Source organism: Oncorhynchus clarkii, chromosome 2, assembly GCF_045791955.1.
Source record: "Oncorhynchus clarkii lewisi isolate Uvic-CL-2024 chromosome 2, UVic_Ocla_1.0, whole genome shotgun sequence".
Lineage (NCBI taxonomy): Eukaryota > Metazoa > Chordata > Actinopteri > Salmoniformes > Salmonidae > Oncorhynchus > Oncorhynchus clarkii.
Window position 1 is genome coordinate 70,557,681 of NC_092148.1, and position 16,743 is coordinate 70,574,423.

The 16,743-nt window shown below is 42.4% G+C and overlaps 1 protein-coding gene across 1 annotated transcript in view; it reads right to left on the reverse strand.

Moving 5' to 3' along the window:
- LOC139373062 (WW domain-containing oxidoreductase) overlaps positions 1-16,743 on the reverse strand; it is a 269,747-nt gene that overhangs the window by 236,069 nt on the left and 16,935 nt on the right. The window contains exon 5 of the mRNA XM_071113109.1: positions 9,628-9,734. Within this exon, the coding sequence (XP_070969210.1) occupies positions 9,628-9,734 (107 nt within the window). The remainder of the gene's footprint in view (positions 1-9,627; positions 9,735-16,743) is intronic.

Sequence of the window (16,743 nt, forward strand, 5' to 3'; positions counted from 1 at the left end):
TCAAAGGACGCCAGAAACAAAATTGTAGACCTGCACCAGGCTGGGAAGACTGAATCTGCAATAGGTAAGCAGCTTGGTTTGAAGAAATCAACTGTGGGAGCAATTATTAGGAAATGGAAGACATACAAGACCACTGATAATCTCCCTCGATCTGGGGCTCCACGCAAGATCTCACCCCGTGGGGTCAAAATGATCACAAGAAAGGTGAGCAAAAATCCCAGAACCACACGGGGGGGGACCTAGTGAATGACCTGCAGAGAGCTGGGACCAAAGTAACAAAGCCTACCACCACTAACACACTACGCCGCCAGGGACTCAAATCCTGCAGTGCCAGACGTGTCCCCTTGCTTAAGCCAGTACATGTCCAGGCCCGTCTGAAGTTTGCTAGAGAGCATTTGGATGATCCAGAAGAAGATTGGGAGAATGTCATATGGTCAGATGAAACCAAAATATAACTTTTTGGTAAAAACTCAACTCGTCGTGTTTGGAGGACAAAGAATGCTGAGTTGCATCCAAAAAACACCATACCTACTGTGAAGCATGGGGATGGAAACATCATGCTTTGGGGCTGTTTTTCTGCAAAGGGACCAGGACGACTGATCCGTGTAAAGTAAAGAATGAATGGGGCCATGTACCGTGAGATTTTGAGTGAAAACCTCCTTCCATCAGCAAGGGCATTGAAGATGAAACGTGGCTGGGTCTTTCAGCATGACAATGATCCCAAACACACCGCCCGGGCAACGAAGGAGTGGCTTCGTAGGAAGCATTTCAAGGTCCTGGAGTGGCCTAGCCAGTCTCCAGATCTCAACCCCATAGAAAATCTTTGGAGGGAGTTGAAAGTCCGTGTTGCCCAGCAACAGCCCCAAAACATCACTGCTCTAGAGGATATCAGCATGGAGGAATGGGCCAAAATACCAGCAACAGTGTGTGAAAACCTTGTGAAGACTTACAGAAAACGTTTGACCTCTGTCATTGCCAACAAAGGGTATATAACAAAGTATTGAGATAAACTTTTGTTATTGACCAAATACTTATTTTCCACCATAATTTGCAAATAAATTCATTAAAAATCCTACAATGTGATTTTCTGGATTTGTTTTTCTCATTTTGTCAGTCATAGTTGAAGTGTACCTATGATGAAAATTACAGGCCTCTCTCATCTTTTTAAGTGGGAGAACTTGCACAATTGGTGGCTGACTAAATACGTTTTTGCCCCACTGTACATCCTTACAATGTATTATAAATCAAAACATATAGCCCAACGTTTGTAGAACAACTAAAATTGCACGAATAACTATAAATTAAGCATATAGGAGTACCTATTTCTTTGTTAACCTCTCAACACAGAATAGCCACTTGAACACACTCCCTCTAATTGTTTGGAGTCATCCTTTCCATTTTATTCAACTTTGTTCAAGTATATTCTTTTTACTATGAAATAATATAAAATAATGCAGCGGAATTCTAAGCAAATCTTGTCTGCTAAATGAACTACTGTAGTCCACAGCCAGATGGCATAGCCAGATCAGGACCTATTCTGTTCTTCTGAAATAGACTACATTTTCTTCATATCATGTTTCTTTAGACCCGTCTAAAATAAATAATGGATTTATTGTGAAGGTGTAGACTATATAACATGGATTTATGAGACTTTTTAAAATGTAGATGTTCCAAAGGTCTGCATCAGTGACTTGTAGGCTGTGTGTGGAAGCCAGGAGAGGCTGGGATGCTTGGAATTAGTCAACACTGTAGCACGCTGGCAATGGTTAACCATGAATAAATGACTGTCTATTTACACTTACGATCTAATGACAATGATTACAAAAAAAACATTTAAAGGCATAAAAAACACAAATTCCTATGATTTACAGTGTTAAATAACTCCAATATGTGAGATTAAAAAAGAAATTGTGAACAACTGCTTCATTCTGTCGATATAATAAGATTGGGAGCAACGTGTGAAAAGGGTTGTGGAAATCTGTTGCAGTTAAGTCGACTACAAAACCCACAATCCCAGTGCTCTCTCTCTCTGGTAAAGCTGGCTAGCCAGCTAGCAAACATAGCTACACACAATAATAACAAAGTCAATATCAGCACGTAAAATAGCTAGCTAGCTGTAAAATGGAAGAAACAAACTGTAATATCAATTTAGGAGTTACAATCTCATTACATTCAACCTGGTAGAGATCGCGTTTCTGGCTCAAAGCTGTGTGAGTCAGGTTGCGAAGGCCCTGCGAGCCTGCAAGCAGGGAAATGAGAAGAGAAAACCGCTTTCCATCTTGGTACTTCAAAGAAGAAAGGATATTAATCTGATGTGCACTGTGTACTTTGAGGACATTTAAACGAAATATTTACTTTGTCATGGCGATATAGACGGCTGGATGTGTTGTAAACATGTATACCATCTATTGGCTTATTTGTGATCTGTAGTGCAGGTAATCTTTTAAAAACCATTATGAAATGTGATACATGTTTGTTATCCCCTATCTCCAGTGACAATGGCATAGCACATCACATTCCATTTCTAGGGTGGATTATCCCTTTAAAGAAATGTAGAACCTTATTCTCAATGCCAGAAATGCTATAATAGTAACTTAGAGCACCCAAAGAAAACATTCCCAAAATACACACTCTTAAATCAATTTTTATAATATTGTAATGTTGTAATGTTGTGCTGATTTCTCCAAATCAGCACAAACTTCAGAAACAATCCCACAACACCCCGCAGTCAGCATCACACAAACTTGTTTTGAACTTATATTTGTATTGTTTTCATATAAGCCCTTTTGGGAATCCAACCACACCTGCACACCGTTTTTAACAGTTTTTTTATGTGTACCGTTTTGTCTTTCACTTGTTATCTTTGATGCGAATAAATGAAACCTAATGTAAAACTTTGTGGGATACATTTGTGAATTGGATGTCTACTCGTCAATATTCAGCAAGACGTTACTTTCCCTACCATCAACGTGGCTTTTAAAGCATCTCAAACAGACCGCAGCACCAGTAGAGACAGCATTATCAAGGGCTTCAGTGAGCATGGAAGTGAACCGGGTAAGTGAATGAGCTAACTTGCTACCTCTATGCTAACGTTACCTAGCAATACAGCTACCACATTTAGCTCACGTCTTCCATCTAAATAACACTGATCAAACTAATCAAACTAACCAAATGTAAACATGTCTGCCAGCTGTTGGTAGCTAACTACTGGTGCTGTCACACTATAGATAGTACAAGCCTTTGGGAAAGAGTCGTTTCTACGACTGGGGCAAAAACTGTGTGTGTGGATGACTCCTCGGAATTCCAGCAGAATTGTTTATTTTTATTTCACCTTTATTTAACCAGATAAGCCAGTTGAGAACAAGTTCTCATTTACAACTGCGACCTGGCCAAGATAGAGCAAAGCAGTGTGACAAAAACAACACAGAGTTACACATGGGATAAACAAACGTACAGTCAATAACACAATAGAAAAATCTACATACAGTGTGTGCAAATGTAGTAAGATTAGGGAGGTAAGGAAATAAATAGGCCATAGTGGCGAAATAATTACAATTTAGCAATTAAACACTGGAGTGATAGATGTGCAGAAGATGAATGTGCAAGTATAGATACTGGGGTGCAAAGGAGCAACAACAACAAAATAATATGGGGATGACGTAGTTGGGTGGGCTATTTACAGATGGGCTATGTACAGGTGCACAGATCGGTAAGCTGCTCTGATGGCTGATGCTTAAAGTTAGTGAGGGATATATACGTCTCCAGCTTCAGTGATTTTTGCAATTCGTTCCAGTCAGTGGAAGCAGAGAACTGGAAGGAAAGGTGGCCAAAGGAAGAGTTGGCTTTGGAGGTGACCAGTGAAAAATATCTGCTGGAGCTGGTGCTACGGGTGGGTGCTGCTATGGTAACCAGTGAGATGAGATAAGGCGGGGCTTTACCTAGCAAAGACTTATAGATGACCTGGAGCCAGCGGGTTTGGCAACGAATATGAAGCGAGAGCCAGCCAACAAGAGCATACAGGTCTCAGTGGTGGGTAGTATATGGGGATTTGGTGACAAAATGGATGGCACTGTGATAGACTACATCCAATTTTCTGAGTAGAGTGTTGGAGGCTATTTTGTAAAGGACATCGCCAAAGTCAAGGATCGGTAGGATAGTCAGTTTTACGATGTAATGTTTGGCAGCATGAGTGTAGGATGCTTTGTTTCGAAATAGGAAGCCGATTCTAGATGTAATTTTGGATTGGAGATGCTTAATGTGAGTCTGGAAGGAGAGTTTACAGTCTAACTAGACACCTAGGTATTTGTAGTTGTCCACATATTCTAAGTCAGACCCGTCCAGAGTAGTGATGCTAGACTGGCAGGCGGGCGCGGGCAGTGATCAGTTGAATAGCATGCATATAGTTTTGCTTGCATTTAAGAGAAGTTGGAGGCCACGGAAGGAGTGTTGTATGGCATTGAAGGTCTTCTGAAGGTTTGTTAACACAGTGTCCAAAGAAGGGCCAGATGTATACAGAATGGTGTCGCCTGCGTAGAGGTGGATCAGAGAATCACCAGCAGCAAGAGCAACATCATTGCTGACTCAGAGAAAAGAGTCAGCCCGAGAATTGAACCCTGTGGCACCCCCATAGAGAGTGCCAGAGGTCCGGACAACAGGCCCTCCGATTTGACACAATGAACTCTATCTGAGAAGTAGTTGGTGAACCAGGCGAGGCAGTCATTAGAGAAACGAAGGCTGTTGAGTCTGCCGATAAGAATACGGTGATTGCCAGAGTCGAAAGCCTTGGCCAGGTCGATGAAAACGGCTGCACAGTACTGTCTTTTATCGATGGCGGTTATGATATCATTTAGGACCTTGAGTGTGGCTGAGGGGCACCCATGACCAGCTCGGAAACCAGATTGCATAGCGGAGAAGGTACGGTGGGATTCGAAATGGTCGGTGATCTGTTTGTTCACTTGGCTTTCGAAGACTTTAGAAAGGCAGGGCAGGATGGATATAGATCTGTAACAGTTTGGGTCTAGAGTGTCACCCCCTTTGAAGAGGGAGATGACCGCGGCAGCTTTCCAATCTTTAGGGATCTCAGACGATACGAAAGAGAGGTTGAACAGGCTAGTAATAAGGGTTGCAACAATTGTGGCGGATAATTTTAGAAAGAGAGAGTCCAGATTATCTAGCTCAGCTGATTTGTATGGGTCCAGATTTTGCAGCTCATTCAGAACACCAGCTATCTGGATTTGGGTGAAGGAGAAATGGGGAGGCTTGGGTAAGTTGCTGTGGGGGGTGCAGGGCTGTTGACCGGGGTAGGGGTAGCCAGGTGGAAAGCATGGCCAGCCGTTGAAAAATGCTTATTGAAATGATCGATTATCATAGATTATCGGTGGGCAGTGGGCAGCTGGGAGGAGGTGCACTTATTCTCCATGGACTAACTTCCCTGAAAAGTTGCATATCGCGGGGACTATTCGATGCTAATGCAGTAGGCCACAGAAGTTTTTGTGCTGGTCAAGGGCAGTCAGGGGCAGTCAGAATTTTGAAAATAATACATGGGAAAAAAATTCAAGGTGTGGAAAGCTCTTAGAGACTTACCCAGAAAACCCCACAGCTGTAATCGCTGCCAAAGGTGCTTCTACAAAGTCTTGATTCAGGGGTATGACTACTTATGTAAATTAGATATTTCAGTATTTCATTTTCAAAAATGTTGCAAAAATGTCTAAAAACATGTTTTCACTTTGTCATTATGGGGTATTGTGTGTATATGGGTGAGACAATAAATCAATTTAATCCATTTTGAATTCAGGCAACAAAATGTGGAATAAATCAAGTGGTATGAATACTTTCTGAAGGCACTTTAATCCCTACACTGGACTGATGGCAGATTTTAGGAATGGAATATGTAATATGTTGGGCCTGCGCGATGTGGGGGCTGCACACTGCGGTAATTCAATCTGTGGCTCCGGGGGAGTTTTCTAAACGGCCTGCTAGTTGCAGGCTTCACTGAAATGCGATGCTCCGGCCATGGATCCGATCGCGGATCTGGTGGTATTTCTGAGAATCCCCGGAGCCAGTCTTTGGATGGGTGGATTTTGCTTAATGGGAAAGTGTTTTTGTTTTTTATCTTTGGATCGATGTTGTCACAGTTGCTTCAAAGTTGAAGAGGCAGCAGCTAGCTTTAGCTTGATATAGCTAGTTCTCTTCCTCTGTTTCTGAATGAATTTGTGGCTATTTCTTTCTAGCTGGCAAAATAAGTGAGATAGATTTGGTTTGTGTACTGCCATATGTCGATAACACAGCTAATTGTGACACTGGTATAGGCTAATAAATATCCCAAGCCTAGCCAGCTAGACAGTGATAGCCACAAGCTAAAACTGGGGAGAGAGGGAGGAAAGAATTCACGTTCTGTTTCATTTGCTGCTGATATGCTAATGTTAACTCAAATAAAAAATGTCCACATGTAATTGATGAAATTAGATTTGAAATGTGCCAATACATTGTGAATATTTTAGAAAAATCTCACAGCCGTTTCCATACTAAAGATGAAGTACCACTTGGTCACCAGCTTACCATGTACACTGGTAAGCTGTGGGTTCCTCCACTGTGTGAGTCATAGAAATTACAATCTTGGTAGTTTCCGGCAATCATTTTTCAAGTTAGAAAAAGTTAATATACAGCACCAACTACATAAATATCTGATATGGTCTATTATCTGCTACCTGAACTTTTACAACAAATTAATTTAAGAAAAAACAAGCATGGCTGTTTAGGAATATGTTTGTTTAATTAGAGATCTGGGTTGAGTTTAAAACTGTAGGTCTGTTATCATTCACATCCTGCTATCTATCAGTCTTCATCTCTCTTCACTCAGTGTTCCCTCTCTTCTCAGTTTCTCCCACTATGCTCTCTCTCCCTCTCACTCATTCCCTCACTTACTCTATCTCACTTTGTGCAATGAGTTCTCTCTCTCTCCCTCCCCTCTCTCTCCCGGTAATCAACCCAGTACTAATGGCTTATTCTTTCTGCTCCAGCAGACACATCCCACTTGTTTATTTCCCCCCACTCATAAATCTGGAGGCGCTAAAATTGTACTGTTATAATCTCAGGTAATTATCAGACACCCTCTCTCTCCATTTCTCCTTCACTCTCTTACCCCCACCTCTATATGAAACAGCCATCCCATTGCAAAGTTCTCTGAACTCTCACTGATGTGGGATTCAAGTGTTTTCAGTGTGTGTGTACAGTATGTGTAGGTTAAAGACATGCTCCGGAACTTTGGCGACTACTAAGTATTTTTAAACCTCCCACTTTGGGCTGGATGGATCAATGCATAACATATGAGCAGAATTATTGTTTTACCTCAACTAGCTACACAATCCCTAGTGTGAAAGCAACTTTTTTGCTGGAAACTGTTGTGCTGTGCCATTTTCCCTACATTCCCACCCGTGGGCCAACCCACTACCAATTCGAGTTCAACCAATGAGCTTCAGCCCCTCGCCAAGCGAGTGACAGCTAGCAAGAGGCATATCATGCACAAACAGCAGAGCGAGAGAGAAATGACGTGGTGCATATATCTGCACCAGTGGAGGCTGGTGGGAGGAGCAATAGGACGGCTCATTGTAATGGCTGGAATGGAATAAGTGGAACGGAGTCAAACATTTGGTTTCCATATGTTTGATGTGTTTGATACCGTTCTATTTATTCCATTGCAGCCATTACAATGAACCCGTCATCCTATAGCTCTTCCAACCAGCCTCCACTGAAGTGCACATGTGAGACGTACTCATTTTAGGGGACCACTTTTGGCTCGTGAGTGCTAGTTTCAGAACAACTGGCTCAAAAGTACACATAAGTATCAGAGAATCTCTTTAATAAAGCACCAGCAGTGTGTATGTGTAGGTTAATAAACCTCCAGCAGTGTGTATGTGTAGGTTAATAAACCTCCAGCAGTGTGTACTGTATGTGTAGGTTAATAAACCTCCAGCAGTGTGTACTGTATGTGTAGGTTAATAAACCTCCAGCAGTGTGTACTGTATGTGTAGGTTAATAAACCTCCAGCAGTGTGTACTGTATGTGTAGGTTAATAAACCTCCAGCAGTGTGTACTGTATGTGTAGGTTAATAAACCTCCAGCAGTGTGTACTGTATGTGTAGGTTAATAAACCTCCAGCAGCGTGTACTGTATGTGTAGGTTAATAAACCTCCAGCAGTGTGTACTGTATGTGTAGGTTAATAAACCTCCATCAGTGTGTATGTGTAGGTTAATAAACCTCCAGCAGCGTGTACTGTATGTGTAGGTTAATAAAACTCCAGCAGTGTGTACTGTATGTGTAGGTTAATAAACCTCCAGCAGTGTGTACTGTATGTGTAGGTTAATAAACCTCCATCAGTGTGTATGTGTAGGTTAATAAACCTCCAGCAGTGTGTCCTGTATGTGTAGGTTAATAAACCTCCAGCAGTGTGTACTGTATGTGTAGGTTAATAAACCTCCAGCAGTGTGTACTGTATGTGTAGGTTAATAAACCTCCAGCAGTGTGTACTGTATGTGTAGGTTAATAAACCTCCAGCAGCGTGTACTGTATGTGTAGGTTAATAAACCTCCAGCAGTGTGTACTGTATGTGTAGGTTAATAAACCTCCATCAGTGTGTATGTGTAGGTTAATAAACCTCCAGCAGCGTGTACTGTATGTGTAGGTTAATAAAACTCCAGCAGTGTGTACTGTATGTGTAGGTTAATAAACCTCCAGCAGTGTGTACTGTATGTGTAGGTTAATAAACCTCCAGCAGTGTGTACTGTATGTGTAGGTTAATAAACCTCCAGCAGTGTGTACTGTATGTGTAGGTTAATAAACCTCCAGCTGTGTGTACTGTATGTGTAGGTTAATAAACCTCCAGCAGTGTGTACTGTATGTGTAGGTTAATAAACCTCCAGCAGTGTGTACTGTATGTGTAGGTTAATAAACCTCCAGCAGTGTGTATGTGTAGGTTAATAAACCTCCAGCAGTGTGTACTGTATGTGTAGGTTAATAAACCTCCAGCAGTGTGTACTGTATGTGTAGGTTAATAAACCTCCAGCAGTGTGTATGTGTAGGTTAATAAACCTCCAGCAGTGTGTACTGTATGTGTAGGTTAATAAACCTCCAGCAGTGTGTACTGTATGTGTAGGTTAATAAACCTCCAGCAGTGTGTACTGTATGTGTAGGTTAATAAACCTCCAGCAGTGTGTACTGTATGTGTAGGTTAATAAACCTCCAGCAGTGTGTACTGTATGTGTAGGTTAATAAACCTCCAGCAGTGTGTACTGTATGTGTAGGTTAATAAACCTCCAGCAGCGTGTACTGTATGTGTAGGTTAATAAACCTCCAGCAGCGTGTACTGTATGTGTAGGTTAATAAACCTCCAGCAGCGTGTACTGTATGTGTAGGTTAATAAACCTCCAGCAGTGTGTACTGTATGTGTAGGTTAATAAACCTCCAGCAGCGTGTACTGTATGTGTAGGTTAATAAACCTCCAGCAGTGTGTACTGTATGTGTAGGTTAATAAACCTCCAGCAGCGTGTACTGTATGTGTAGGTTAATAAACCTCCAGCAGTGTGTACTGTATGTGTAGGTTAATAAACCTCCAGCAGCGTGTGACTCACCCACTCCTGCTGTATGAGGCTGACAGCCTTGATGGCCTTGGAGAGATTCCTACAGGCCAGGATCACATGGGCCCCATGGAGGGCAAACGACTTGGCTGTCTCAAAACCTACACACAGAGAGGAGGTAGCAACAGGGGTAGGGAGAGAGAGATGTTTACACAGATCTACAAAGAATTAGAAAACAAACCCAATTTTGATAAACTCCCATATCTATTGGATGAAATACCACAGTGTGCCATCACAGCATCAAGATGTATGACTTGTTGCCACAAGAAAAGGCCAACCAGTGAAGAACAAACAGAATTGTTATGTTTATTTGCACATCGTTACAACATTTGAAATGTATTTTATTATTTTGGAACTTCTGTGAGTGTAATGTTTACTGTTAATTTGTATTGTTTATTATCTACTTCACTTTCTTTAGCAATGTTTCCCATGCCAATAAATCCCTTCAATTGAATTGAATCGAGAGGAAGGGGCATGGAAGAGGGGAGCAACAGAGGGGGTGGAGGGAGAGAAGATAGAGAGGAGGGAGACAGAGGGAGTAATGCTTTAAAGAGGAGTTATTTTGGGAGATAATTTGGAGATACTCAGGGCAATTGACTGTGAAGGGGAATAAGATGAGTTAGAAATTATATTAAACATAGATATGGATTCTATCACTGAGGAGGAAGCCAAAGGGTCTACTAGGGAAAGTTAATCATGTCTCTGTGAAGTGATGAAACTGATTGAATTAATGTGATTCAGGACTTCACCCACTAGTCTCGGATACAGTTATAGGAAACCAACCACAAGCCATTTTACAAGTTATCACTATCCACTGACTGTACTGAGAGAAACATGGAGATTCATATTGGTTGGAGTGATAATGTGATATCAGTTCTGCTAGCAATAACAATAATGATGTTGATGATTAGGTTAACTACTGAAGTTATAAAGAGGACAACTAGAAAATGTGAACCATTCGACTGACTTGAAGAAACGTCCATATAAAACCTTGGTGTGATATTCTAGCACTTCAAAGACTGCCTGATAAAGACATGTATTACATCAAAAGAGTGGTTCTGATAGAAACTGGATTTATCAGTACAAGACTACTTCACGACTCCATACAAATCATGTAGTCACGATAAAACGGACAAAAAAACAAGATAGAGACAGAAGTTAATTTCCAAATTGCCAGTCTAAATGGGTCATTTCAACCCAGAGGTAGAATTCATTTACGAGATTACATTTTCCTTAAATCATGTTTTTATTTCCTGTTAAGATTGACTAACTTTCCCATCCGTGGATGTTGATATTAACAGTGTGCTATAAACCGTTCAGTATCCACTCAGTGGTACACTATTTCTCAATCATTTCCTTTGACAGTCATGTATACATCTTTAATAAACAGACACACACAGCATGTGCACACACACACACACACACACACACACACACACACACACACACACACACACAGACATAGAGTGATGAGTGACAGGCCGGTAGGGCAGGTTGATGCCCGCTAAGTGGTTGTGACAGAGAGGGAGTGGCAGACAGCCAGTGCCACAACCAGCGTGGATTAAAACCAACCAGTAATTAGATTAGGTCTTAATCTGATTTTCATTAAATGGAGAACTAGGAGGCCTAATTGTGAGTAGAGTGTTAAAGAGTAATATCTATTAAAACTGTAAATTGGAGTGGGATTGGAAGGTCTCGATGACAACTGAAGCATGGAATTAAATCATATGACACTTATTAGGTGTAATGGAAAATGCGCTGCCACGCGTCCCCTCACAGGAAAAGGACACGAACATAATAACAAAATGAAAGAAGAGAAAGTGTTGCACTTTGACTGTGAGAAAATTATAAATAAACACTTTTTAAAATGGTGTTTGAACAGGCATAATCTTACATACCAAGTATCACAGAGCCTTGACAAACTTTTTCTCGCTCTCTCAGACTAGTTTTATAGTTGTTCAAATACCCCTTACCAGTTCAAATACTAATACGTCAAATGGGAATGTTTCTCAAACGAAACATCTGATTTACCCTACATTATACAATGAGCCAGACAGCAACAAACCCAAAGTTCTACTCATATTTACAAAGAATAAACAGCAGTCAGAACAGGAGGTTAGACATGCCTGCTACAGCTTAAACAATGATTATTCCATCCTGTCTAAATTGGACAAGAACACTGGCAGCTGGGTAAACAATGCCACCCCACACTCACTTGTTGTGTGTACCAAGCATGAAAGTGAAATTAATCGACACCAGTGTTTTCAATAATGGAGTCGAATTAGAATATGACAACAACAACATGGGTGACAGAGACGTGTTTTCTTCATGACAAATAACAAGGGCTTGGCATTAATTGTGAAATAACGAGAGTGCCATTGGTTTACAAAGACTCCCCACCCTCAAGCCTGTGTTTCCTGTACGGAGGTGGTGTGGAGATTAGTTCCTGGTCAGGTGAACAACAGGGGGAGGTTATTTAGCGTTCCACTCAGACTGTAGAACATGACAGGAGGTCAGGCTGGGATAATGAGAGGCCTACTCAACAGTAAGCGTTTAGACTAGGGAAAGACACACCACACTCTTAGGGCTGGTTTCCTGGACCCAGATTAAGACTACTTCAGGATTAAAAAGCATTTTCAATGGATAATCTTCATCACTTTGAAGGTCCATAGCATCCATAAGTAAAACACTGTATTATTGTACAATCAGAGAAACATCTCTATAAAGCAGTGGATGCTCTGCATGGTACATTAGGATCCTGGCCATCCTGATATCCCCAATAATGAGTGTGATTTAACGCTCTGTTTGTCCTGCGAGGCCCAACGCCCCTCTCCGTATTTCCTCCATACACAGGTGTATTGGCTCAGCCTAATGAGATCATTACTAGTAAACCTGTTTATTTGGCAAATGGAAAAGCATTTTACGACAATGAACTGTGTTGATTTGGGCAAACAGAGCTAAAATCAGATCATTAAAACCCACAACGGTAAACATGTTTATTTGGCAAACAGATAACCTCCCTTGCCAGAAGATTCAGACCCTACCGTTATTCTTGTTTACACTGAACTGCACTGAAGTCGGAGGCACTGGTCTATTTACCATTAGGCAGAAGAGGCGATTGCCTCATACCATCAAGGGACCTCATGATCTGGGCATAAAAAAATAGATACAAAAATAATAATTTCTCAGCTTGAGGTCTTCTCATGCTCTGCTGGAGATGTCATCGCCATCAAAATCTGTCTGTTTAAGATTTCTTCGCATGGGCTACGGTAGCCTAGTGGTTAGAGCGTTGGACTAGTAACCGAAAGGCTGCAAGTTCAAATCCCCAAGGTACAAATCTGTCGTTCTGCCCCTGAACAGGCAGTTAACCCACTGTTCATAGGCCGTCATTGAAAATAAGAATTTGTTCTTAACTGACTTGCTAGTTAAATAAAGGATAAATTAAAATTCCACTGCATCCGCCGGTGTCGGCGGTGGAAGGTGGCTGAGCTACATCAGTATTTGTCAGGCCAGGAGACATCCTGAAAATCGGTCTTCTCATGAAAACATTGGTAGCGTCCGAACGGTTTGGCCTACACAATTATATGACTCTCTATGGAAAGATGAGATTTACGAACGATGGTGTTCTCCGTTTTTCTCTATGACCCCACACAAGTGTCACTAGACTCATCTGAAGGTACCGGGCTGAAAAATGAATGGAAGTTAATATGGCATTTCCACTTTGAAGGTAATTCCATGATGAAATATTATAAAAATTATTCTGAGCTTTCTTCTCTCTCTCACATACAGAACAGACACTTCAAAACATACTTCCTTTTGATAACATTTTTGACTTTTTTTCCATGTATGAATCTGTTATTAATGGGCTTATAGCAATAAGGCCAAATTCATCAAATATATACACTGCTCCAAAAAATTAAGGGAACACTAAAATAACACATCCTAGATCTGAATGAATGAAATATTCTTATTAAATACTTTTTTCTTTACCTAGTTGAATGTGCTGACAACAAAATCACACAAAAATGATCAATGGAAATCAAATTTATCAACCCATGGAGGTCTGGATTTGGAGTCACACTCAAAATTAAAGTGGAAAAGCACACTACAGGCTGATCCAACTTTGATGTAATGTCCTTAAAACAAGTCAAAATGAGGCTCAGTAGTGTGTGTGGCCTCCACGTGCCTGTATGACCTCCCTACAACGCCTGGGCATGCTCCTGATGAGGTGGCGGATGGTCTCCTGAGGGATCTCCTCCCAGACCTGGACTAAAGCATCCGCCAACTCCTGGACAGTCTGTGGTGGATGGAGCGAGACATGATGTCCCAGATGTGCTCAATTGGATTCAGGTCTGGGGAACGGGCGGGCCAGTCCATAGCATCAATGCCTTCCTCTTGCAGGAACTGCTGACACACTCCAGCCACATGAGATCTAGCATTGTCTTGCATTAGGAGGAACCCAGGGCCAACCGCACCAGCATATGGTCTCACAAGGGGTCTGAAGATCTCATCTCGGTACCTAATGGCAGTCAGGCTACCTCTGGCGAGCACATGGAAGGCTGTGCGGCCCCCCAAAGAAATGCCACCCCACACCATGACTGACCCACCGCCAAACCGGTCATGCTGGAGGATGTTGCAGGCAGCAGAACGTTCTCCACGGCGTCTCCAGACTCACGTCTGTCACATGTGCTCAGTGTGAACCTGCTTTCATCTGTGAAGAGCACAGGGCGCCAGTGGCGAATTTGCCAATCTTGGTGTTCTCTGGCAAATGCCAAACGTCCTGCAAGGTGTTGGGCTGTAAGCACAACCCCCACCTGTGGACGTCGGGCCCTCATACCACCCTCATGGAGTCTGTTTCTGATCGTTTGAGCCGACACATGCACATTTGTGGCCTGCTGGAGGTCATTTTGCAGGGCTCTGGCAGTGCTCCTCGTGCTCCTCCTTGCACAAAGGCGGAGGTAGCGGTCCTGCTGCTGGGTTGTTGCCCTCCTACGGCCTCCTCCACGTCTCCTGATGTACTGGCCTGTCTCCTGGTAGCGCCTCCATGCTCTGGACACTACGCTGACAGACACAGCAAACCTTCTTGCCACAGCTCGCATTGATGTGCCATCCTGGATGAGGTGCACTACCTGAGCCACTTGTGTGGGTTGTAGACTCCGTCTCATGCTACCACTAGAGTGAAAGCACCACCAGCATTCAAAAGTGACCAAAACATCAGCCAGGAAGCATAGGAACTGAGAAGTGGTCTGTGGTCATCACCTGCAGAACCACTCCTTTATTGGGGGTGTCTTGCTAATTGCCTATAATTTCCACCTGTTGTCTATTCCATTTGCACAACAGCATGTGAAATTTATTGTCAATCAGTGTTGCTTCCTAAGTGGACAGTTTGATTTCACAGAAGTGTGATTGACTTGTAGTTACATTGTGTTGTTTAAGTGTTCCCTTTATTTTTTTGAGCGGTGTATATATTTTCATATCTAAAATTCCAAATCAAATAGCTAAATGATCCTTGGTATCTTAAAACAATTCCATACGTTATCTTAGTAGAAACCCATCCCCGGCCCTTAGACTAGGGGCAGTCACGTGCACATGCCCCTTTCCCCTTCCAGTCTCCAAAGGACCCCAAAATAATTTTTTTGTATACATTCTTTGTCATTGTTGTTCGGAATTCACTCCCTGCAAGTTGTCATCAAGTTCACCCCCCCACCCCCAACCCGTCCGTTGGTTGGTTGGTTGGTTGGTTGGTTGGTTGGTTGGTTGGTTGGTTGCGCCTGTTGATCTTCCCTGTACGGCGCTCACACGCGCCCGGTATCCAAACATGCATGGCAAGAGAGATACACTCACCATTCTAGTGTGTGTAGTTAGATACCTGGTTTAAATATGAACAGTAATGCCACAGCAGCACACCATTGATTAACACTTGATTTAGCCTACAGCATCATCAACAGTCGGTCTGGTTGGCTGATACGCACAGCAGAGAGAGACAGAACGATAGAGAGGTAAATTACAAATCAGTAAAAGAAATGGAGCTAGCAGATTTACATCAATCATCAATATTAATGACCAGCTGATAGCCCAGCCTCTTTTCCCTGTGTCAATCATGTCTTTAGGAGGCACTGTAACTAGCTTGCTTACAATTTGTGGTGATGAGTGAGAGTGTTGTTGCAGAACTAAATAGACCAATGCTCAAAGATGTAAGCATTGTCTCTACAGAGTCAGTTGGTTATGAATTTTGACATATGAATTATGAAAGGTCTGTGCACTGCCCTGACTAGGGGAATACAATAAGCATTTCTTTGGTAAAAAGACAGGTGCTGCTGATAATACTGCCATTGTCGTCGAGGCAGAGGACATTTGTGGCCCATGTGTATGTGTAGCCAATGTACTGTATTTGATGCTGTCTGGACAAAAAAATGATGGCATGTCATACTCTTTCTGGCCAGACAGCATCAGATACATGGGCTACATATAGTAAGACAGAGGGGCGCTGTTTTGCTCGCTCGGATGCTTTCTCCGGTGAGATAGTTTCAGCCACTTGTGAATTGAAGGAAAATCGCTAAGTCTGCCCTTGGTCAGAATGGCAATCATGGTTACATTAAGACACTGTGAAGCCGGCGCGAGATATTGGTTCGGAAAACTTACCTCAATGCAGGGATGGGTAAAGGTGAAGTTAGGAAAACAGTGGCATATCTCATCCCTGCATTGAGGTGAATTTTCCGACCCATATCTCATCCCTGCATTGAGGTGAATTTTCCGACCCATATCTCATCCCTGCATTGAGGTGAATTTTCCGACCCATATCTCATCCCTGCATTGAGGTGAATTTTCCGACCCATATCTCATCCCTGCATTGAGGTGAATTTTCCGACCCATATCTCATCCCTGCATTGAGGTGAATTTTCCGACCCATATCTCATCCCTGCATTGAGGTGAATTTTCCGACCCATATCTCAGCCCTGCATTGAGGTGAATTTTCCGACCCATATCTCATCCCTGCATTGAGGTGAATTTTCCGACCCATATTCCATCCCTGCATTGAGGTGAATTTTCCGACCCATATCTCATCCCTGCATTGAGGTGAATTTTCCGACCCATATCTCATCCCTGCAT